The sequence below is a fragment of the Phyllostomus discolor genome, chromosome 5 (genome assembly GCF_004126475.2).
Source record: "Phyllostomus discolor isolate MPI-MPIP mPhyDis1 chromosome 5, mPhyDis1.pri.v3, whole genome shotgun sequence".
NCBI lineage: Eukaryota > Metazoa > Chordata > Mammalia > Chiroptera > Phyllostomidae > Phyllostomus > Phyllostomus discolor.
In genome coordinates this window covers 40460400-40485169 of record NC_040907.2, presented here as the reverse complement: position 1 = coordinate 40485169, position 24770 = coordinate 40460400, and the positions used below count along the sequence as shown (strand labels likewise).

The 24770-nt window shown below is 44.6% G+C and overlaps 1 protein-coding gene across 2 annotated transcripts in view; it reads right to left on the bottom strand.

Moving 5' to 3' along the window:
- Positions 1 to 3529: 3529 nt before the first annotated feature.
- The window catches only part of C8A (complement C8 alpha chain), a 55688-nt gene continuing 34447 nt past the window's right edge, over positions 3530 to 24770 (bottom strand). For both annotated transcript variants that reach the window (XM_028513354.2, XM_036026160.1), the window contains exons 8-11: positions 13467 to 13598; positions 12120 to 12277; positions 7571 to 7793; positions 3530 to 3968 (exon numbers count right to left, since the gene is read on the bottom strand). In XM_028513354.2, coding sequence (XP_028369155.1) covers positions 3817 to 3968; positions 7571 to 7793; positions 12120 to 12277; positions 13467 to 13598 — 665 coding nt within the window. In that variant the 3' untranslated portion in view covers positions 3530 to 3816. The remainder of the gene's footprint in view (positions 3969 to 7570; positions 7794 to 12119; positions 12278 to 13466; positions 13599 to 24770) is intronic.

Below are 24770 nucleotides of genomic sequence, written 5' to 3'. Positions count from 1 at the left end.
TTTGAGCAGAGACTTGAATGAAATAAAGGAGTGAGTCTTGGGTGAGCTCATTTAGGGGATGAGCATTTCAGACAGAGGGGACAGCAAGTGCAAAGGTCCTGAGGCATGGGAGAGCTCAGCACGTGTGAGGAACAGGCCAAACACTTGAGTGGTTGGAGCAGTATGACTGAGGGAAGAGTCAATGGAAGGAAATGAAGCTTGAGAGAGAGAGCCAAGGACTAGTCATTACAAGGCTTTGTATGTCATATTAGGGACAACAGATTTTTAGTACATTGGCTCAGAATCTGAAATGGGAGGTGAAGATGGAGCTGTACATTGTGTCAGGTCAGAGAGAGCCTTGTGACTTCAGTTCAAAATGCATGGGCTTTGTAACAATGACTGTGGGGTGTTGAACCACCGGGACACCTGAGGTGAACAGGGGAATAACTGGAAAGTGTCTGTGTGTGTAAATCTGCCCAGGACCAAGCAGCACCTGCCCTCAGTGACCAAACCCAACATCCAGACTCAGCTGTCCCAGCCTGAGAATGGCTGGGGCCCATTCCAGGAGCTGCGCAGTGACTGCCCCCAACCCTCCTCTTCATGTTTCCCCCTTCTGTGACTTTATACATGTTATTCCCTCTGTACCTTCCTGCTTCTCTTTCACCTTCCTCTGCTTGTCTACCTCCTGCTCATTTCCTCATCTCCTCTGGCCCTCCTCTCCTCCTCCAGGCTGCCTTCCCTGCCCCCACAGCTCCTGGGCTTTCCACTGGTAGAAAACCCTCCTGCCATTGTTCACAAGCCTCCCCCTGACCTAGCATTCTGCCAGGGCCCCGGACCATGTCTGATTCATTTCTGTGCCTCCAGCACCCAGCACGGGGCCTGGCACAGGAGCTCACCCACTCCCAAGTAAAGGGGGAGCAGCCTCCATTGTCCTCAGGGAAAACAAGGGCCCTTTGCTAATCTGTACCACAACCCCTGCACTGTGCTTTTGGAAACCCACCCTTTCTCTCTGTCCATTTTCTTCACCCTAAAGGCATATAGTTCAGAAGAGATTCATTGAGTGATGAACACTTTAGATCTTCCTCTATCTCAAAGGGGGAAAAAAAGAGGGAAAAGCATCTCTTTATTGCTTTTCATTCTATCATTAATTTACTTTTCAAAAGGTGCCTTGTCAAGCTGAAGATTATATCTTTAAAGCATGTTTTTACATCCACTACCTATAAAGGCTTAGATTATAGATCTCCTGAAAGGACCTCAGGGAGAACACATCTGATGAGTGTTTTGCCTCTTGATTGGAGAGAGCCGGGCATTCTCAAAGAGGGAAAGGCGCAGGTCTGGTGAAGGGCTGCTGCTTCTGAAACTGCCACTCCTGCTGTATTTTAATTTCTAAAATTGCTGGGAGATGTAGCATCTTCAGAGGAGGGAGAGAGGCACTGGCCTTAGTTTTCTGACTCAGGTGACAGATTAGGTGGTCTTGGCTCACAAGTGATCCAGGCAATGGCTTAATCCCAAAGTTCTCATCTGCCACCTAGATTCCTGCACTTACCTCCTAAGGGGCTTCCTTGCCTGTGGTTTCTTTCCTCTCCCCTGTGCCCAACACACCAACCATCCTACAAGTCCCTCCACTGGTAGACAGCACAGAGCAAAGGTAGGGGAGCCTGTGCTTGATGTACTACATTGAAACGCTGGCCAGCCAGGCCAGATGTGTGACCCATAAGGTTCAGCCTTGCCGAGACTCAGTTTTATTTGCTGTAAAATGGGCCTCCATTTTAAATCTTAAGGGGTCCTTTAAAAGACTAGATAAATTAGCACAGACAAACTTTACTGTGGCTGCCATTTTGCTTGGTCACATACCCCCTCTCCCCCATACGTAATGACTCCTTGACTCTCAAAGGTTCTCAACTTTCACTGAATTAGAATCACCTGAGCAGCTTTTACTAAAACTATTGGTGTCTAGGTCCCACCTCCAAAGATTTGGATTTAATTAGTCTAGGGTGCAACCTCTGGACAGCACTTAAAAAAGAACAAACTCTCCAGTGATTCTGATGTGCAACCAAGAATGAGAGCTACCACTTTTGGATCAAGCTTGAGTGCTCTCTGGAAACCGCCCAGTCGGCCTGGCCAATCTGGCCTCCCATCACACTCCAGCACATAACCCTCGCTCCCCAGTAGATCACGAATGGAAATTAATCATTAGTGTAAATTAACCTAAAATGTAAATTAAAGACAGGATGAGAAGCAGTAAGGGCATCTTCTTTTTCCCCCTTCTTTCAGTTAGAAAATCCAAAGAGCTCAGAAATAAACTTTTAAACTATAAGTTTTAATTAATAATAGCAACAATAATATTAAGGGTGATGCCAATAATTTTGTATGAGACAGGCATTGTTTTAAGTATTTTATGTTATTTTATTTACATTCACCATCTTCCCCACTCCCCATTCCCAATACCTACACCTACGCACACCCCCAGTGTGCCTCTTATCTTCAAACTTTGTCACATGCTGAATTTCTGTCTTAAAGGTCCCCTCCCTCTTTGCCTCATTCAAAAATCCTTCAAGGTGAGGGTCAAGCCCCATTCCATATATAAAACGCAGATGAAAAGACCAGTCTCTCTCCCACCTGGCTTCCCCTGGCACTTTGGGTGCCTCATATTTCAGCATCATTCACTCAGCAATTGGTTTCCTGTGTCCCTGAAACCCCTGCTAATTGTATCATGCCTATGTCGGTTTTATTATTACACTAAAAAGATTGACAATTCTGGATGGATAGGGAAAATAATTATATATATAATCAGTCAACATGTTTCTTGTACTGTCTGAGAATACAACTTCTACTGTTAAGGAGCTCATAGACTGGGGGAGAAACTTATGGGTAAACCGAAAAGTCGGTGCAACACAACACATGAGTAGGATGCTGTGGGATACTGAGGCAGGCAGGTGTGTTAGGGTGCTGATCATTATTGGCGCACCCCTCCAATCTGTGCTCCAGTCTGGGAGCCTGACCAATATGGACCCCATCTTTGAACTGTCTCTTGAGCTCAGTACCTCACTTCATGCACAGATGCTTGTTGGGTCCCTCCGAACTCAAGGCGCAGCCCTCGCCTCTGCAGACACAGTGCTGAGCCAAACAAAGCTAATCCCCACCCTTAGGTTGGGAGATGGGTCATATACAGTCACAGGAGATGTGGGCACCACTATGTAATTCCTAATTGTTAAAAACTTGATGAAGGAAGAGACTAGTGTGAGAAAATAATTGGGAGAAACGTGATATTTGTGGTAAGAACGTAAGCAAACAAGAGATTAATTGAAGGAATAGAAGAAAATGTTGAGTCAAAATGAAGAAAAATTGAAGGAACTCAAGTTAATCTTTAATTTTTTTCTCATTATTTCATTATCCACTTATCTTACTAATAATCCTTCTATGATTGAACAAATATTATTATCAAAGAACCAAGATAATTCTCATCATACTTCATTTTATTGGCCATTGATTGTTTCCAGAGCATCTGCCTGCTTTGTATTCCTAACCTTCTCTAAGACATGGATTGAGATTTCTCTCTTTTTTTTTTCTTTTTCTTTTTTTTTTTATGACCCAAAGTGCTGTGAGCAGGATCGAGATTCTGGTTAACACTCAACACCTGGTTGGTGGATTGCTGAATTTTGTGAGGAATAAAACAGTTGGTTGTAGATGGCATAGCCCGGTCTTAGGCCTGGGAGCTGGCAGGACAAAGAAGTCCACATTGATTGGCATTTCCTCTCAGCTGTAAGAAGTCACTGTCCCGTGGTATTGCAGGTGGTGGCATCCGTTGCATGTGTCCCAGCCTGTGCCCAGAGGTCTTCAGCAAGCCTGGGTCTGCACTGCCCGCCCTGGACACGGGGTGCCTTCATTCTTGGGTGGGGGGTTGTTGCACTCTCTCCTCCTTTCCTGAGTGCCTGATCTGCAAGCAGACCAGGAGCTCCAGCAGCTCCAGTGACCCTCCGCCTTGGCTTCTGCATAGATCATTTCAAAGGGGAGAAGGAAGTTAGCATATAAGAAGCAGCTCAGACAGTATGGGGGGAGGACTACCTGTTGCCCTAGAGTGGTCCACAATCCCTCCATGAGGCATGCCTTGGTGTAGCCAACCAAGACCTATGCTCTCCACCTAGCACTTAATTTGAAACTCTGGATGGAGTGAAAAGAGCCCATCTCATGACATTAGAGTCTGTGGTTCTACGGAAGATGGAGAGCAGAGTAAGGCAGGGAGACGTGTCCCTCTGGAAGAAAGATGCAGCCACTAGAGGGTGAGAGGAATAGGGAGTGCAGACCAGCTGGGGGTTCACACACACCCCTGTAGAGAGGATTGCTGGACTTTTGAATAAAGGCTTGCAAATCATAGCCCCTCAGACTCTGACAGTGGGGCCAGGGTGGGTGACAGATTCTCTGCACAGAGCATCAGAACATGCACTGACCATGTGCCTCTGGAAACCCAGCTCATACAATCCCCCCAGCCTGGGGCTGCTGCCTCCTCCTGGCTCCATGTCTTTGTGCAAGCTCATCTCTCTCTCTCAGCCTGAGTTTTTACCTCTGTAAAATGAAAAGGGTAGACTAATCCGATAGGGTTTTTCCAGCATTATTATTTTTTCATTATTTTTTCTAAAATGGAATCTTGCATGGGCCCCAACATAGAAGTCAAATGAGAGTGGAACTGTTCTATTTGAAGCTGCAGTATCTATCAGGCTCACCTCGGTTCCCTGGGCAGCCCCTAAAAACCCCAGTTTCCTCAGATCCCAGTGTGAAAATCATTGGATTACATTATCTTCAAGTTCCTTCCAGCTCTGTAATTATACCCCCTGGTGGGGCAGCCACAGCAGGTTCTCTGTCTCTGTTTCTCCCACCTTTGTGACTCAGAGGCAAAGGTTTGCTGGGAAAATCCCTAGGGACCTACATCGTAGGGTCTCCATTGTGGCTGACTTCTCAGCCTTAGATTTTTTTTTTCCAGATAGATATCTACCTGGTTGAAATACTAGTCTGATAGCCCCAAGGCCCCCTGATGTCCACAGCCTATTTGGTACAAGGTCAGTGGAACACCATGAGCTTCCTACAACCGACTGAATGTAACTGCAGGAGGAATGGGGCTGTGAGGAGGAGGACCCAGCCCTTTGTGCCCTGCCTCCACCCCCATAGCATTGGCATCATGCCCCCCTCCTCCAGTGCCCATTGTGTGTATGCGCATATGACTCAGCACAGACCACTGAAAAGGCATGTCTAAGTAGTTCTCACCCCCTGTTCTGTGTCTATGCTGTGTGGACAGGGATCCAAGTAAGTCACTGGTTCTCAGGGCCCTTGTCGTGCTATAATTATACTTACCCAGGCAGGGCTCACGTTTGTCCCTTTAAGCCAAGTCAGGCTGATAATTGTGAACAGGGACATACCCTTCCTTCTCATTCCTCAAAAAGGTAGTCAATGTAATCATCTCAGAATCTCTGCCTTCATTCCCCAAATTTCCTGACTCTTAGGATGTAAATCAGTAGAATGGAGCAGTTAAGAGCTTGGGTCCTAGCATCTGGCCACTTGGTTCCAAATTATAGCTCTGAAACGCCCCAGCTAGATGACATTGAGAAAGTTATCTCATCTTCCTCCTGCCCCAGTTTCCTCATCTGTAAAGTGGGGCTAATAATAGTATTTATCTCATAATATCTTGGGGGGAATAAATAGTTCATGCACATGAAGTGTTGTGAGAGAGCTGGCATAGAATAAGAGTGAGTTATCCTTTCTCCTCATTGACCTTTGGTCTCTCTGGGAGAGCTGCCTGGCCACTAGGGCAAGTGGGGGCTGAAATCCCATCCACACTCTGCTTGAAAAGTCAAGAAATCCTTGGGCCTGGGAGCAGGGCAATATTGGCCCTGAGTGGTTGGTTTTCTTTGTTCCTTTCATTTCCCCACCTGTCAGGCAGTACCTTTTTCCAGTTCACATGAGGAAACTGTATCAGGTTTGGCTGTGGTAATTGGTCTTCTTGATTTTTATTCTTGATTTACTTCTTCATAAAGACTCTGGAATTCACTTACCATTGTGACTCACCCCTCTCAGGATTTCTCCTACAGAATAACAGGCAGCTTGTGGGACTTCAATCTGTACACCTTTGGCCATCACAGGAGTGATTTAAACCAGGCACCAACCCAAGACAGACCTCTACCAATGAAGCTCTCTCTTCCTCTTACTTAAAATATAGCCTGCCACACGTGTTGGCTAGTTTAATCCTCAGCACAACCTGTCATGAACATACTGATATTATCCCCATTTCACAGGGGATTCCCAGATGAAAACTAGCAGCACTGGGTTTCAAAGGCCTAGTTGACCCCCGAGCTGTGCTATCCTGCTTCCCGATGAGGAAGTTATAACCCATCATCATCTCATTTAAAAACCAGGCTCCATCCCATCTACCCTGTGCTTCAACAGTTTGTTTTATAGACTGAAGAGTAGAACCTTAGATACACCTATCCAGACTTTTTTTAAAACCTTTCTTCATACACTGATTTGATAGCCCGTGTTTTTGCCATTATTCTATGTAATATATAAGCAGTTTTGCATGCATGGAAACTTGGAAGTTTAGGGATTGGGGCATGTGTAGAGATTCCTGAAGCTCAAAGAAAACTTAAATGAGAAAGACGAATCCCAGAAAAAAGAAGTGATTAACCGTCTCACAGTAAGTGAGTAACATAGTTGGGATTCACATCAGGTCTCCAGACTCCTTCCTCTGTAAAGGAGACAGATTCCTAACCCTTGTTTGAGAACCTTCTTTCCTGGTATCAGTTGGTTCATGCTGCAGCTATAAATGTCTAAACCTCACTGGCCCCACCTTGTTTATCATCATAACTCCTTGCACTGTAATGACCACTACTTAACCACATAGTGAGTTGAATTGTGCCTCCACAGAAGATATGTTCAAGTTCAAACCCCCATCACCTGTGAATGTGACTTTTTTTGGAAATAGGCACTTCGCAGATTAAATCACATTAAAACGAATTATTGCTGAATTAGGGTGGGCCCTGATGTAATGACTAGTGTTCTTATAAGAAGCAAAAACAGGGACAAGGAGTGGAGAACACCATAGGAAGACAGGCAAAGACTGGAATGACTCTCCAAGCCAAAGAATGCCAGGGATTACCAACAACCACCAGAGACTGGGAGAGAGGCAGGGAACAGATTCTCCCTCAGAGCCTCCGGAAAGCAATCCAGCCCATAGGCTTGAATTTTGGACTTCTAACTTACAGAAGGGTAGGGCAATAAATTTCTGTTGCTCTAAGCCACTGAGCTTAAGGCAATTTGTTACGGCAGTGCTGGGAAACTAATGTATCCCAAAACTGAATTATTGTTCTATTCATATACACGTTGGTAAGAAAAATAGTCCTCATCTGAGAGGGGGTCTTAATGACAGAGAGGAAGGGTAAGAACCATTAAGTGTGGGGTCATCCATAGAATTCAGTGTGTGGGGTCGCAGAGTAGTGAGCCAGAGGGCATAGGACAGAGAGAATGGGAACCCCAAAGCCCTTTCCGTGCTGGCCTCTCTGAGCTGGGCCAGGCTGGAACCCGAGTGAGGATGCAGGAGCCTTACTCTCTTTCGCCATTTGCTCACAGGCAGAGCCCTGGCGACCCACAGGACACTGACACTTGCAGCTGGTGCCCACGAGGATGGGCACCCCATTGTTGAAGCAGGGCCCACAGCGGCAGGGATTAAATTCCATCAGGTACTGATCCAAGGCCCGTTGCAGGTTCCGGCGTTTGGTCTCCAGGGCTCCCAGGGTCGTGTGCCGCAGCAGCTCATGAACAGGCTTCATCTGTGGGTGCAGAGAGAACAGAGGGTCCCTCCCTGGGCTCTGTGCAGTTTCCCAGAGCCCAAGAACTGGCCCTCAAGCTCCTCAAAGGCCTGCTACAGGACAGGCACAGAGCCAGATGCCCCACTTCATCCCCCTGCACTCGATCTCTCCAGCCACTCTGGGAAGCAGGAACTAAATCAGCCCCAGCCCCCAGATGAAGAAGTGGAGGCTCAGGAGTGTTTGAGTGACCAGCTCAGGATCACACCATTCAGTTCAAGAGTCACTTTGAACCTTAACTAAAATGTGTGGTCCCCCAACCTCAGAGTAAGAGAGAGCTCAAACGCCATTTGTGTCAACTCATCTGCCCTCTCCAGGCACTTTTAGAAATTAGGAAGGGTGTAAAAGTTTTGTGTGTGCATGTGTGTGTGTGTTGACTGTCAACCTTCAACATAGGAATGAACAGAGTCCTTGATAGGTACTTATGTTGTCATTGCTCAGCACATCCCTTAATGGTATCAGGGTGGTGACGTGTATGGGGAAGGGTCTGTGTCATTTACATTTGAGCCAGCCCATTCCAGAAATGACTGTAGTAGCCCAGGGTTTCTCAACCTCGGCACTCCTGAATTTCCAGCTGGACACTTCTTTATTACAACTCCTATGCATTATAGGATGTTTAGCAGCATCTCTGGCCTTTACCTACTAGATGCCAATAGCACACTCTAGCTGTAAAAACCACAACTGTCCCTGGACATTGCCAAATGTCCCCTGGGGGACACAATCAGCCCATCCATGTTGGGAGTACAATAGTAGATGTCGCAGAGGGAATGGACGCTGAAGGCAGGAAATCTGGCTTCGAATCCCACCTCTACTGCTTCCAGGTGTGTGATCTCCATCACATTACACATGGGGCCTCTCTTCCTCATCTGAAATGTAAGAAAAAGAGCCCTGCCCTGGCTGGCATAGCTCAGTGGATTGAGTGTGGGCTGCAAACCAAAGCATTGCAGGTTCGATTCCCAGTCAGGGCACATGCCTGGGTTGCAGGCCACGGCCCCCAGCAACTGCACATTGATGCTTCTCTCTCTCTCTCTCTCTCTTTCTCCCTCCCTTCCCTCTCTAAAAATAAATTTTAAAACTCTTTTAAAAAAAGAAAGAAAAAGAGCCCTACCTCCCACATTTATTGTGAGGATGACAGTCAATGGATGTCACACAGTAAAAGCTAAATAAGTGCTGCTCAGCTCCTAGCTTTGTGGCCTAGGATGCTTAACTGCCCCTCTCAAAGCCTGAGCCTCATTATCTACAGAATGGAAATAATAACTCATTTCCTAGAACTCCTAGGAGGATCTAAAGAAGTAATGAATGTGACATACCATTGCAAAGGGAAGAATAATATAAAATAAAGCACCATTTTTATTAGTTAGATATGATGATAGTAAAAAAAAGTACATATTTTTAGAATTGCATGTGTGTATGGTTACCTTCAGCATGTTTAATAATGCTGGATATTTTAACACAATCAGAAAATGAAAGCTCTTTTCCAGTTGCCTCATTTTATAGCACAGTCACCTGAGGCCCTAAGAGGGAGTCATTTGCCAAGGTCATTGAGAAATTCAGGGAGAGGACTGAGTTGCCTGGAGCAATCTGACTTCTCTAGAATCACAGTCAGTGGGAGGCACCCGAGTGGCCTTGAATGGGTTCCTGGAAATGTGTACAGAAAGACCTGCAGCAAACAGACCTTGGCCTGTGGTCAGGGGCTGTGGCTGAGGTCATCAGCTGGTCACGTCAAGACTGGCTGGGCCTCCAGCCAAGGGAAGAGCACAACTTACTGGAAGTTCAGGGAATATGGCCCCATTGATAAGAAGTCAGTGCAGAATGGGCAGCCCTGGTTAAGGTGGCTCTTAGTTCCAGGAAAAGCCCAGGACCCCTGGGCAACTTCCCTTTGACCTTCCAGCAAAGCTTAGCACTCCATCTCACGTCTCTCAACTGCTCCCGCCTAGAACCCTCCATAAGGGGAAAAGGAGCACTGCTTAGTGCTGCAGGGGACTTAGAGCGAGGAGGAGGAGTGGAGAAGAAGAACCTCAGAGAGTTAGTGCTTGAAAAGATATTGGTAATGGTCTTGTTCCTATTTTACAGATGAGAAAATGGATTCAGAGAAGGTAAGCAGTGTGATATGGCAACACAAAATAACCTAACATAATGTAACAATATATAACATAACACAACATCATAACATCACATCAGGTAACACAATGGCTATGTTCACTCAAAGTACCTACCATAAATAAGTACTGCTATGTTCTGGGGATGTGCAAGCAAATAATTGTTTCCACTCTGATCTTCAGGTTCCACATAACCCCCTAACTCGTCCCCGTGTCTACAGTCTCTCTCTCCTTTGACTCATTCTCCATACCTCTGTGAGCATTCTTTTTTTATAGTGCAGCTCTCGCTGTGTCACTCCTTGCTCTGTAACCACCAGCAGTGTGATGTATGGAATGCAGACTATTTGGGGGTGACATGGGCTGTGGTTGAGGATGTTAGAGTCTGCCACACACGGCTCCAGTGGGCTTGGCTGTTTACTGGACAGAGCCTTGGCCAGCCCACGTATCCTCCGTGAACCTGTTTCCACAACTGACGTTTCCCCTTCTCTCTCCCCAACCTTGTGGCATAACATTCTATTATCCCCACGTTACAGAGCAAGAAAATGGGGATCAGAAAATTAAGTAACTCGTCAAAGGTTACACATCAAAAGTTGCCAAGTCATGAACCAAACTATATCTTCCTCACCCCAAGCCCAGACTTTCTTTTCCAAAAGATAGCAGTTGGTCTTCAAATCATTAATGAGTCTTTCCCTTGGAAGGTGTGCTCAAGGCAAATGCAAATTTCACCTCTTGCTCACAAAAGGTTATGTATTACTCCTGATATCAATTCTACAGTTTTTACCCAAATCACTAATAGCTTGATGATATAAGTTTTCAGATCCGTGTGAATTACAGTTGTAAGAAAATGGTCCATTTCTTATTGGAGAAGAAATAAAATCAGGTTAAGTCATTGGACTTCTTTCTTCATAGAGAGCAGGGTATTATAATAGGCTTTTAGGTTTAACTACTGGTATATATTTTAAGAAGAGAAATGTATCTACACCTGGAATTTTAATTATATGTATAAAATTGGCAAGGATGAGGAGAAGGTTGGCAGGAAAACAATAATATTTTATTTAAAAGCCCCCAGTATAATTCTCTTTTAATGGATTACTCTTGCATACAACTAGAAGTAGTTTGACAACTGGTAGAACCCTTACTTATTTTCAGTATGAATGCTATTTTACTCCATTTGTGAGGCGAGGTATTTAAGGCAAGGTTTCTCAATGCTGACACTATTGCCATTTGGGGATAGATGTTTGTTTGTGGTGGAGACTGTCCCTTGCATTGTGGGATGTCTAGCAACACCCCTGGCCTCTACCCACTAGATGCCACTAGTACGCTCCCAGTTGTGACAATCATAAATGCCTTCAGACATGACTAAATTTCCCCATGGGCACAAGATTGCCCCCAGTTGATCATTGTGGCTTTAAGGAAGGTGCTAGGATAGAGGGAAATGAGAACTGGAGATGAAATCCATAGGTCTGAGATCCAGGTACTACCACCTATGAGCTCTGAGATCTTAAACAAATCACTTGAGCACCTGGAGCTCCAGCTTCCTAACCTTCCCAGTGGGAGTCGTCGTGTCCTTGCCAGGGCTCCACTGTGGTGATGACAGAGGATCACTGAGGGCAGGGGCAGCAAAGTGCAGTTACAGTTTGGGACTATACTCAACCCATTGCTGGTTTTGGTATTGACTTTTAGCTCAGAGTGGTTTTCATATTTTTATTTTGTTTTTTAAAGTGTATTTTTATTTTGTATTTTAGAAGGTTGTAAAAAAGAAGAAGAAATAAAACTGGTATAACAGAAACTGTACATGGCCCACAAGGCTTAAAATATTTACTACCTGCTCCTTCACAAGAAAAAGTTTGCCAACCTCCAATTCAACAGATGTGTTTTTTTAGTTTTGTATGTATAAATAAAAGTTTTTATTATTTTAAATGTCACCCAAGCCTGAAGAAATCCTGGGACTACTAGTGTAAAAGTAGGGCACTGACCAGATATTACACTTCTGAGCCCAGCTCCCCTACAACCTGGGTCTGAAGTCATGTACTCCCTAGAGCCAGGCGTGGGGAGGGCCACCAGTTCAGTGTGCCGTTAACATTTAATCTTGTTCTTTGATGGGCTCATAATAAGAAATATGAAAGGATCTGGTCTGTTTCACTTTCATTCCTCACAGACGTAGAGTTTCTTCAACTGCGAAAAGACTTACCTCGAAATCAATAACAGCAGGACTATACTTCAGTGACCTCCCCCAGGAACGATACGAAATGGTGCTCGAGTTGTGAGCTAAGCCAAAACCCCAGCCAGGACTGCCACCTCGCACCCGAGAAATGACATCTTCCACAGCAAAGCTACTTTTGTTGGAATCTATCAAGAGGATAAATGCATTAGCTAATTTCCAAAAAAAAAAAAAAAAAACAAAAAACAAAGAATGTGTATGCAAGCATCACTAATGAGATTTGGGACAAAGTTTATGCACTTTTCTAAGATCTGTCCTCCATCCTTTTACCTTGCTTGGTTAACTAACAGGACAAAGGAGAAGAACAGGACAAATACTTAGAAACAGGCTCATACTCTGGATTAAAGCAGACAATGGGAGGACCACCCAGCCCAACATGGAGGATGGAAAGAGTATGATAATTCATACCCTCTCAGATGATCATTCATTCATTCATTTATTCATTCACATGTCAAATGCTTACTCAGTGCCTGCCATATACCAAATAGGTCCAATTAAACAGCAAATGTCTCTATAGGGCACAGTAGGGGTACAAAGAAATGGGTGGTCACATATATCTACAGGCTGGGAGACAGGTTGGGAAGAAAAGTGAGTTTTCTAGAAAAGTGAATGAGTCTCTGCAGGGAAATGGAGAGAGATGGGAAGGGCATCAGGGAGAAGAAACCATTTGACTTAAGGCCCTGAGACATGAGTAGCCTAATGCAATGGGAGAATTCAAACCTGTTTTCTATGTACCTCATCCACTACACTATAAACTGTTTCATCGTTCCTGCATTCTCCGTTGTCTCCCACCTAAAAAAAATACTCAATACATGCATGATGAATGAATGAATACATGAACACACATGTCAACTTGCTCAGGAAATATCACAAAATATTCTTGTATAATCTTTCCCTAATATTTGTTTTTTGAGCTTGAAGCTGGTAACCAAATTCTCCCCTCTTAGGGACTTCTTCCCTCTCTTTGAACTATATCCTGATGGGCCTTTATCTCAACAGTGAATTTTCCAGGTTCTATCTACACATTTCTTTCATCCTAGGTCTTACTTAGGCCTTTATCTAGTGCTTAAAATCTAAGAGCATGCACCCTACAAAATCTAATATTTCTAAGGTGATCTCAACCCATGGTTGATTCAAAAATAGAGCCAACACAGGTCATTCATTAGCTTGGTGTATTTAGCAGCTCTGCAGTTGGACCATCAGCTGAAATGGAATCAGTGGGGGACATAGGGGTGTGGAATCATTTTCATGTCCTGAGTGTGTGTCCAAGGAAAAGTCTGGCCTTTCTTTTCAGGAGACTTTTAATTAAATACTTACTAGAAAAACCGCCTCCATGTTTTTTACACTGTTTTCCTGATAAACCTCCTCCAATGTCTAGGCTTTGTGAAAACAGATAAGAAATGCCCAGAGACGCTCCAAAGCATGTCTGGATGTCTTCACTGGTAACATCTGCAGCAGAGAGATAGAAACCAAAAATGCTGAGATTCTAAAATGCTGTTAATAGTAGTAAAAGCTGCTTTGGTTTTGGAGTCTCAGAAATCTGAGTTGCAATTCCAGTACTTTAGCCCAATTTCAATGTTTTCTTCTGTGTGGTTCCAGCCCAAATAATTCTTGACATGAGAAGGAATATGTATTGCACATACCAGTTGCTCAAAAACGTTAGTCCCTTTCTTTGCACATCCTCCCTTGGGCCTCCCTGGGGCAGTGGTTCTCATTCATCTCCATATACCCCTGTGCCCAACACAGTGCCTGGCCCACTTTCACTCTGCAGTTTTGCACGTGTTGCCCCTTCCTCTCTCCCTTTCACCATCTTTCCAAAGTTTACTCAAGCTCCAGATCAAATGTCATTTACTCCATGAAGCGTGTTTGAATTAGATCAGAATCATTTCCTCCTTCTTCAGAGCTACCAACATGGTTTATTTGCACCTGAATGATCACAGCTGTCACAGTTCCTTTTGCCTATGATCTCTTTGCACCCTGGAGAGACCACAGGGCTGTGAGAAGATGGAGGTCTCCCCAAGGGCAGTCTGCCTGCCTTCCAACCCCAGGAGAACTATGAGTCCCACATTAGCAGTCTCTGTATTTGTCCCACTGAGGAACCTGAATTTTGCAGATGAGGAACATAATTCTGAAAGCAGTAAAGTCATTTTGCCTTTGTCCCACAGCCTGTAAGTGAACAGAGCTGGGTTTCCAGCCCTTGGTCAGCCTGGCAAGATAAGGCTAGAAAAACAGATTCAAGCAAGACACTGACCACTGCTGCAGAGTCCAACTCTTTCTGCAGCTAAAGTCTTCTGAAGGTTGTGAATTGGAGTTTGTATTTTGAAATATCATTACTTTTAATTAATTGCAACTACATAATAATTATTATGAGTTATATTATTCTGGCAATCACAAAGGAAAAATCATTTAGGGCTATAATTCAATTGAGTTGAGGATTAGAGTGAACATTTTCAAGGGAGTGTTCAGCAACAAATTTTACCTGCCTGCATCCTGATTAAACTGCACACTCTGTATGAGTTCAAGGACTTTTATCTTGCTCACCACTCTCTTGTCAGCAGAGCAGTGCAATATTTGCCATGGAGGAATACAGTAACTATTTTCAGACTAATGGTTGGCTTAGGAAGCAAAAGAGAGAGTAAATGAATGCCATGAGTCCTTTGGTCAGGGCTTCTGATGGGAAGAATCTTAGAAATCAGAAATCTGAATTCAAATCTAAGTCACTCAGCTGAGAGGATAAAAATTGTGAATATATAATTGAATACCATTCAACCTTAAAAAACTAAGAAACCCTGCCATTTACAGATTTATAGCAACCTGGATGAACCTGGAGGACATTATGCTAAGCGAAATAAGCAGGACACAAAAAGAAAAAGACTGTATGATCTCATTTCTGTGCGGAATCTTAAAAGGTCATATATGTAGAAGCAGAGAGTAAAACACTGGTCATTAGGAACCAGGAGGTAGAAAGGGGGCATTGCTGGTCAAAGGGAACAAAGTTACAGTTCTGCGGACTGAAAATGTATAGAGAGCTAATCAATGGACAGCCTGAGGGCTACAGTTAACAATGATGTATTGAATACTGGAAATTTGCAAAGAGAGTAGTCTTTAGGTGGTCTCTCATACACACAAAAATGGTAACTACCTGAAAAAATAGGTAAATTGTTAGCGTGACTATAGTAATCATTTCACTTGGCATATCAAATCATCATGTTGTATATCTTAAATATATACAAATTAATTTTTTTTAAAAAAATAACACAGAACAAAATCCCCATCACTCACACCCTGTATGAGCTTAAAAAGGGCCCATGATCTCCTTGGGCCTCAGCTTCCCCAGCACACAGAGAGGCAGCTGCACTGATTTGTCTCCACGGCCCCCTCAGCTGCAGCCCTCTGTGACTGTGCACACCAGTCTCTTGAACAGCCCCGAGTGGAAAATGCCTCAAAGGAGTGATGTTCTAAGCAGCAGCACTCAGAACCAGGCAAAGGGCTTCTTCTACCATTTCTGTTCAAGCACTTTTAATTTTTAATGCATTCCTAATTGGGGAAGATTTAGCATATTTAATTGTTTTGATTAAAAAATCCTTCAACAGTGGTAAACAAAAGTGGATGAAAGGAATTCACAGGCAGAAGCCAGATTAATTACTTAGGTGAGTGGTGGAGTGCTGCCGAATTAAAGTGACAGGACTGGCTGATTAATGGGGGCTGGAGAATGCCTGTGGAGTGATTATGCTTATGAGGGTGTGCTGACAGCCCGCCACGTGCTGCTGGGAGAAGAGAATTCCAGCAGCTTGATTTGAAAAGCACAATTTGACTGCAAAGAATTACCTTTCAGGGACCCTGGCATAGGGTAGCCATCAGAAAGGGTGGGTCTGTGACTTGTTCATACAATGTGAGAGATAAAAGTGTCCTTAGACATCTAGCCCACACTTGTCATTTTCCATTGTGATGCCGTATGCTCATAAAGGTTAATTATCTTGTGTAAGGCCATATAGCTAAAAAATGGTGGGCCAGAGGTGCAAACTCAAGTCTGTCTTGCTTGTAAGCCTGTGGTATTTTCACTAATTCCAGTTAGTGCATCAGACTAAAGAATTCTGCTGTCAGACAGAAAAAATTTAATAAGAACCTACTATGCACCAACCCCAGCACATTGTACATTGGGCAATGTAGATACAGTGAGAACAAAATTAATGTGAAAATGATGCAAATCTGAATAAGTAAGATCCTAGCCTGGAGAAGCCAGCAGATGTGGACAATATATTAAATGAGGACTAATTTATAGCCGAGAGTTGCTGTTTCAATGTACCAGGGTGAGAAGAGGAGTCATTCCAGCAGCCATGGGAAGGCCAAACCAGAGCTCTCCAAAAAGTACCCATGGAAAGTCAGGACCAGTGAACTGGGGTGAGCCGGAAGAGCTCAATTGTGGTTCCAAAATCTAAGACACAGAGCCAGAGAGGGAAGCTAAGAGCAGAGGAGGTAGAGGGGGAAAAGAGCAGAGAATGATCTGGAGCAATCGTGTAGCACTTGTACAGATGGGTGTGTGGCAGGGTAGACTGACCACATTCACAGAACCAGGCAATGCTCTGTCATGGCTCTGCCCCTGTCTCATCAGGCTGGACACATTAGATGTCAACTTGGGATCAGATCATGATGGCATTTGTTCTGGCTTTTGAATGCAGTGAAATCTGGAGTTGATGATTCCCATGCTTGGCTGCACATTGAGATTATCTGAGTACTTATTAAAAATACAGGTGCCTGGGCCCCACTTCTATCAAAGCTGATTCTACTTCTGAGCAATCAGCAATCTGTGTTGTTTAAATGATTTATTACAGGTGATTCCTGTGCAGTGCATTTGGGACCAGATTTTGAATACCCTAGTCCTACAGAGAAGCTCCGGTAGCCTGCTGCAGAGTGCTGGCCTCTGCCTGGTCTCAGCCAAAGCCTTTGTCAATGCCTTGGATATGGACTTAGCAGCCAGGCTTATTGTATCTTACCCAGAAGAAGAAACTAGGAAAAGTCAAGGATAATTCAGATAAAGAATCAGGATCTGAAAAGCCCTCAGAAGGCTGGATGGATAGACAGGCCAAGCATAGCAAAATGAAATTCAGTTGGGAAAGCGGTAACATCCTACTCTGAGGGGAAAATACAAGTGCTTGAGCTCAGTAAGGAACAGGCACTGCTCAAGCAGGAGAACAAGAGAAAATGCCCCAGTTTTAGATAACTTCCAGCTCTGGAGGGGGAATGAAGCCAGGTGAAAATGATAATCAATCAAGAAGGGGATAATCTCACTCTCTACACAGGTTAGGGAACCGCAGAGCCTGGTGAAAAGTTCTGGGAGCCACACTTTTAAAAGGAAATAAGGAAAAAGGCATTCATTGAACATTATTCAGCCTTAAAAAAAAGAAGGATACACTGCCGCATGCCACAACATGGCTGAGCCTTGAGGTCACTGTGCTAAGTGAAATAAGCCAGTCCCCAAAGGACAAAGTCCACATGATTCCACTGAAATGAGGTATGTAAAACAGTCAAACTCATAGAATCAGAAAGCCAGGGGTTGGGGAGGAGGTTGAAGGAGGGATTTCTAATCAACAGGCCTAAAGTTTAAGTTATGCAAGATTAGTAAATTCTAACTAACAATAATGTAGTGTACACTTAAAAGTTTGTTAATAAATAAAAGTAGAGAGTGACTGGAGAAGAATAAGCATATGGATGAGGATGTGAAGAAATTTGAAGCCATTTCCTTTTGGGAATGTTGGAGGGAGTGCAGGATATGTACCTGAACAAGGGAGGTAAGATTTCTCTTTAGGAGAGATCAATACACCTGGATTCAACTCTGCAGAGAATTGTCTTGAAGAAAAGGAATTAGGTTTGTTCGTGTGGTCACAAGGAAAAGAACAAGGACCAAAAAGGTCAGAAGCTACAGGGAGATGGGTTTAGGCTCCACATAAGGTAAACTGTCGTGATGGTCAGAGGCCAAGGAGACATGAGTTGTTTCATAAGACAGTGAGCAACCTGTACCTGAAAGGTATCAAGCAGAGGTTGGCTATTGGCCTTTGAGAGGCACAGTGGACGTGTTTGAAGAATTGACTAGTGGTCTTTTGAGGTCTCCTTTAAGGTCAAGTTTCTGCAATTTTAAGAATACACCAGAACACCCAAAGAACAATTGAGACAACTTTGATTACTGAATGACTTCTTTCTGTGTGCCAGGCATCTGGGAAGTAGAGGACTAAGGGGAGTGGTCATTCTGAGTGAGCTTATAGCCAAGAGTGGAGCAGAAGACAAGTAAACAAACAATTGCTATACTGTGCGATGAGGACTTGGGAAGAAGACAACAGGGTGAGGAAAGCCTTCCTTGGAGATCAGAGGAAGGACACCAGGGCCAAGTCTGAAAGGATGAATAGGGATTGGGCAAAGTGAGAAGGACATTGAGACCATAGGGATTCCACTGAGAAAGACCAATATGAACCAAACTCAAGAGTGAAAAGGAGATGAAAACCAGTCAAGGAAGTACTGGGAGACCCCTGGGTCACCTCCCACTTTCATCTGGTCCCAAGAGGAGCTGTTGTTGTATCTGCCTGGCAGGCCAGGATCCCAGAGGACTGTCTCTGGCCACCATGTCTACTGCTCGTTTCACACTTGGTCTTGGCCATGGTGCAGGTGTGGGAGTTGTCCTCATGCCTCTGTGGAGATGCTGCACCAAGGTGGCTCTGAGGCAGAACCAGGCAGCTTGACTTCTGAGGTAGCAGAATGCACCAAGTTTCTGTCATTCCTCAGATTAAAAGCATCAGGTGGAAAACAGCAGGTGTAATGCATTATTTATCTCTTTGTAACAAACAAATGTCAATCTGGATGCTGTGATTTATCTGCTACGTTGCTTTGCTACCTTGGTTGAGCCCAAAGACAGCCTTGGGATGGAAAGGAAGAATATGGTCTATTTCATGTCATAACAATGGAAAAGATGACTACATAGTCTGTGGCTGGATGAGCCGGGAAGTGTTAGCTAATGTACATGCTCCCTCTGTGCTTCTGTTCACCCACTGCGTCGTGCTTTTTCCCAGCCACCTGGAAATAAGAGTACAAGTACCTCTGTTCTTTTGCATGTGCTGTTACCTCTGTCTACAAAGTCCCTATACCTCTTTCACTGAACTTCTCCTTTCGACTCTAGAAAACCTCCCCTCACTCCTGAGGACCCTATCTGTGTCCCCACAATATCCCTGTGTGTCCTCCACAGTATCCAAAGCTTCCCTCCAGCATAATATTTAGCATGCCCTAGTAATTACCAATTTCTTGGTCTGTTCTTTCAATTATACTGCAAACTTAGGAAGTCATCTCCTGAGTTCATAGGGCTCAGCACAGAGCCTGGCATGTGACAAACCTTCAAAAGTGCTCAGTGATGGGCTGGTTTCCAACCTATCTCGACAATACCTCTAAAATGTTTGGGACTCACAGGCCTTCTTTTGGTTGACAACGCAAATCACATAGTTGTAATATCTCATGCTTCCTTGATCAAGAGTCGATATTTTATAAAGCACTTTTACCTGCATTACCTCATTGGAGGCTTGAAACAATCCTATGAGGCTTGGAAGGCTTACCCACTTTTAGAAGCTTTCAGGTCACTAAAGGCAATAATTATGGGGGTTAGGGGTATAAACTCTGGAGTCAGAGTTCTACCATCACTCACAGTGTGGTGTGGGGTAAGTTACTGAACTCTTTGGGCCTCATTTTCTCTGTAAGATGAGGTGATAACAGTTTCTACACATGAGTCCCTAAGAACAGTGTCTGGCACAGTACAGTGTCAACAAATCTGAGCTGTATGGATAGATAACTTGCACAGAGTCCCATGACTGGAAATTCTGAGAATAGGGGTTTGATGTCAGGTAGGCTACACCCAAACTCTGTGCACATTCCATTTCATCACATTCGTGTTACTCTGCAGAGGAATACTCACCACCTGGCATGAACAGCTGTGGCCTTACCAAGCCCCTCAGTCCACAACCGCGCCTCATTCTACAAAGCAGCTCTGAGATAGGAATGGGCAGTGCTGGGACTGCAATCTCGGCCTCTCTTCTGCCTGATCAGGGGCTATCTTCAGGGACGCTGGCTCTTCCAGATGATTTCGGTCATGACAAGAGGCAGTGTAGCTGGGGGCCAGGCTCTGAAATGGAGATGGCCTGAGCTGGAATTCGCCACGCTCACTTACTATCCAGGAAAACTGTTTAACCTCCCTGTGCCACAGTTTTCTCATCTGTAAGATGGGGATTTTAATGGTGTCTATTTTCTAGGGTTGTTGTGGGAGTTAAATGAGAAAAGCCATGCCAGGGATGGGGTTGGAGGTAGTGCCTGGATCAGATCTAGAAATAATGGTCAAATGTTACTACTATTACCCTTGCTACAAATGCTGCAGCATATAGAGATTGGGTTCTTCATTCCAGACTCTGAATCTGGAAAATGAAAGAGGAAGGGAGATTGAGGAGTTTGTTTTTGAAGTACGAGCTCTTGAGCCATAAGTAAGTGAAGAAGGGCCAGTGATGCAGATACCAGCCAGCAGTATCCATGGCGCTGTGGATGGATGAGACACGAGAGAAATTCACAGACTACCAAGTCCTGTGGAGGAAAAGGGATGGCACAGCTACCCTCTCAAGGGGAGGGTGCCTCTGAGTGGCCTGGCAACTCTCTAAAGAGGAGAGCATGCTACACCCCTGCCTGAACAGGCTTTTATTAGGTTTTTTGGGTAGAAATACAGATCAGCTTATTAACCATTGTCCGGCAGTGAGGATCAAACAATAGATAATGTTCAAAGAACTAATAGGGTTCACACTGAGTTGGGGTCTATCACCTGAAAATGCTACAAAACTTAAGGGACTAAACGCATTTCCTGCCTGGGCCTTTATAATCTAATAAGAGCATCCTCAGCAAAGCAGGTTTCACAGGATTTTATATATCCTTTCTCAGGCCTAATCACCCTGGGAAGCCCACCATTTTCCAGCACAGGGTTGCACTGCCCCTTGTCATTGTTACAGGCTTGAGTCAGGCAGAGGAGACAAGGCAGCCAAGAGACTGGAGACTCCTCACAGGCAGAACGAGGACTTAGACTTTGTCAAAGGTGAGGGGCAATCACCCCCTTTTTCCACAGCCCCCCAAGTCCTTCCCTGAGGGCCTTCCCACATGATCATGCCTGTATCAGGTGGTTCCCCTCTTTGGGGAATCTTACCCATCATTGGTAAACTGATCAAGCTTTAGGGGCCTGTTAAGGAGCAGAAGTGGTGCTCCTACCAGGAAGATAAGCTTTGTCTCCTTAGTGGCTTCTGGTCCGGAGGTCTCTCACTCAGCTTTAGCCATGGGGAGTTGCAGCTCCTAAAACCAGGCAGGCAGTTTCCAACAGGCCAGGGAACACCCACATTTGATAAGCATCATTATGTGCTAGGTAAAGCTTTTCCATGTATTCTCTTATCTAGTGGTCACATGCCACTCCACAAACAGGTACAATTATTCCCATTTTACAAATTAATGAATAGAGGCTTAGATAGTTTCAGTCACTTGCCCAAAAGTATACAATAAGTAAATAGTAGGGCTGGTATTAAATGAAATTCAGTGCCCATTTTCTCCACGACACATTGCATGACCTATGGGAGAGAGAACTAAGGGTAGCTCTGGGAGTAGTTCTGATATCGTTGCACTTTTTCTCCTCTAAGACTGAGCCTGTTTTCAGTGATAGAGGTGAGAATTCAAAATCAAGACAAAATCAGAAGGATAGTACTGAGTATCTCTCAATTCCATGTGTATGCAAATGACTTAAGGGGAGTGGGGACAGAGCCAAGACATCAGGAGCCTGTCAGTCAATCAATACCATCCATCACTGTGAAGCATGGTTGTCATGGTAACTGGGGATAAAGCCTGGAGCCTGTTAGAATCTAGTGCCTGTCTGTTCAGGGTGACTGGTTGGTTAGCAGGCATAGCAAAAGACCTTCTGGGCCAGCTCAGGCTGCTTAGCTGTAAATATAAGACAATTCACAATCAGGCTCCTGCTCACACCACTGTCCCATTTAGTTCAGACTTTTTAAGAATCCATCCTTGACTCTGCAGGAAAGCACCAGAGGATGTCCAACATATATGGGCTTGGATTCTGAACCATCCCCGCTAGAAAGACATTGAGCCTTCACTGTGGGCAGCCTCAGCCTCGGGGCAAAACTGTGGGACATGCCATTAACAAGATGCGTGATGGAAACAGGCAGTTGCAATAGTATGATGCATAGAGCGAAGTCCCAGTGCACTAAGACTGACTCCCCGCCTAGAACTCGGGAGATAGAAAGACTGCCTGGAAGAGTCATATCTGCCAAGAGATCAAGTATAAGTAAGCACTAGCCAGATGAACAGGAGACGAGGAAGGGAAGAGAACATAGTTCCAGGTAGAAGGAACAGCAGGTTCCTTTCTGTAAAGCCACAAGGCTTTCTGTAAAGTGAGTAGGATTAAGTTGAAGAACCAGAAAGTAGCTCAGTATAGGAAGCTCAAGAGAGCAGTGGGACTGAAGGGCTAGGCAGGGCCTGAGCATGTTCACTTGAATGCTGGCCATTTGTCTAGTGCCAGGGTCCCTTCTCCCCTTAATGCTCACCTTTGCAGAGCTCCAGCAGCTTGCCATTCTACAACCTGTCATCCTGTCTGTGACCCCCTGGGGGCCAACCCTGACTCCCTGCCACAATCCAGCCACAGGACTGCTCTCACTTAGGCACTGGCCACAGGGGCAAGCCCTCCACAACAGGGTCTGACCTAGGGGTGAGCCTGGGCACTTGTCACCTACTTCTCACCTTGCTGCCTCAGCCATTCTCACAAAACTCTCTGCTTAGAAAGCCCCAGCTCCCTTCTCCATGAGACAAACTCCTACTCCTCCTGATTTTGGAAGATCAGGTTTGAATGTCTTTGGAGTTTAGAAAATGGGAAGGGAAATGAGGTGATTGATCCCTCCTTTGTGCTCCTACTGTACTTATTTATGTTTAAGCATTTAGCACATTGTATTGTTCTTAGCCCCCATTTGCTGCACATTTCTCCAGGGCAGGGGTCTGTGTGTCCCCATAAATCAGGGGTTCTCAATGAATATTTACTGGATGAGTGGATGGATGCCTGAACCAATGGGTGGAGGGATGGAAATTAGATTCTGGGAAGGATTTTCCTCAGAGATTGAGTGTTTCCTACCTCCTACTTTGGGTAACAAGGGAAACTTCTTGAAAGGGAATTATAAGCAAGCAACAGCAATTTTACATATAAATGTGATGGAAAGTATGAGAAATTTGAGGGATTTAAATTATACATCTGTCCCACCCCATTACTCTCCATACACAGCTTAATCATCTGGGCTGCTTTTGTCTCATCCTCGTGAAGGAATAGGAAATACACAGCCCAGAGGCCTTTGCTCCCCGTCTGCTGCCTCTGACAGACATCTCCTACTGATCACAGCACTTTCCGGCTGAGCCCCTCGCTGGTGACAAATCCTCGACTCAGCAGTCCCAGCAGCATTTGCTATTAAAACCACCTGATGTCACTGGCTTAGACACTTTTCCTGAGGTGCTCCTCTTTTCATGTCATGAGTGCCAGCACACCATGCTTTTTCCCGAATCTCTGACTACACCTCAGCTTCAGAATAGACAGTCACAAGCTGGTCAGTTTTACCTTTAACAATTCTCCCAATTGCATTTCCCGAACAATGGATCTGACTGGCCCAAAAGTGTACTTAGGGATCAATTTGAGTATACTACTCCCTTAATTACCTTTAAAACCCAATTTAACCATTTTCAAAGCTCTCACAAGCAGTTTAATGGTTTTTAAGGAGAAGATAAGTGAAATAAAATATCCAGATACACCAGAAGCAGCACTGAATTGGGAAGTAGAAGTCCTCATTTCAAACCACACTCTGCTTCTAACCCATGGTGCCACCTTGGACGCATCATTTCTGCCCTCCATTTCCTGGTTTGCCTTGTTTGTGAGGTGGGGACAGCCACAACACGCAGCTCAGGGCACTGCCGTGCGGCTTGGATGAGATGACATGCACGTAAAGATTCAGCAGCTGTCTGCCACAGAGTTAGAACTCAGTGAATGCTCTGTCACCCCATTTGCATAAACTATTTCATTGTGCAAAACTTCCTACACCTGTCTTGACAGTAATTACATCCTCCTACAGCTTTCCCCCCTGCCTACCTTCTTGTGCTGGTTACTTCCATACACCAATTTGAGCTATGGATATGTCCAACTACTTGGCCCAATATTACCCTGAGTGTCCCTGCGAGGCTGTTTTTGGATAAGATCAACATTTAAACTGGTACATGAGTAAAGCAGATGTGAGTGTATTATACTTTACCTATATTAGGAGTTATTATATGTATATACATTTTATTAAAACCAAATATTTCTGTTAACTCTAATTACAATGAAAAACAACTAAACTGTTCATTCATTTTAGGTGATAACCATTTGGCTGTCCTTGTAATAAATCATCCCTGACCATAATCCAGATAATTATGGGAGAGAGGAATGTCTTTACCTGCCATAAACCCTTGATGAGAGGAACCTTGTTGGTATCTAGATGGTGCCTACTTACCATGTTGTGAGTGCTTAATAAGCATTTTCTTTTT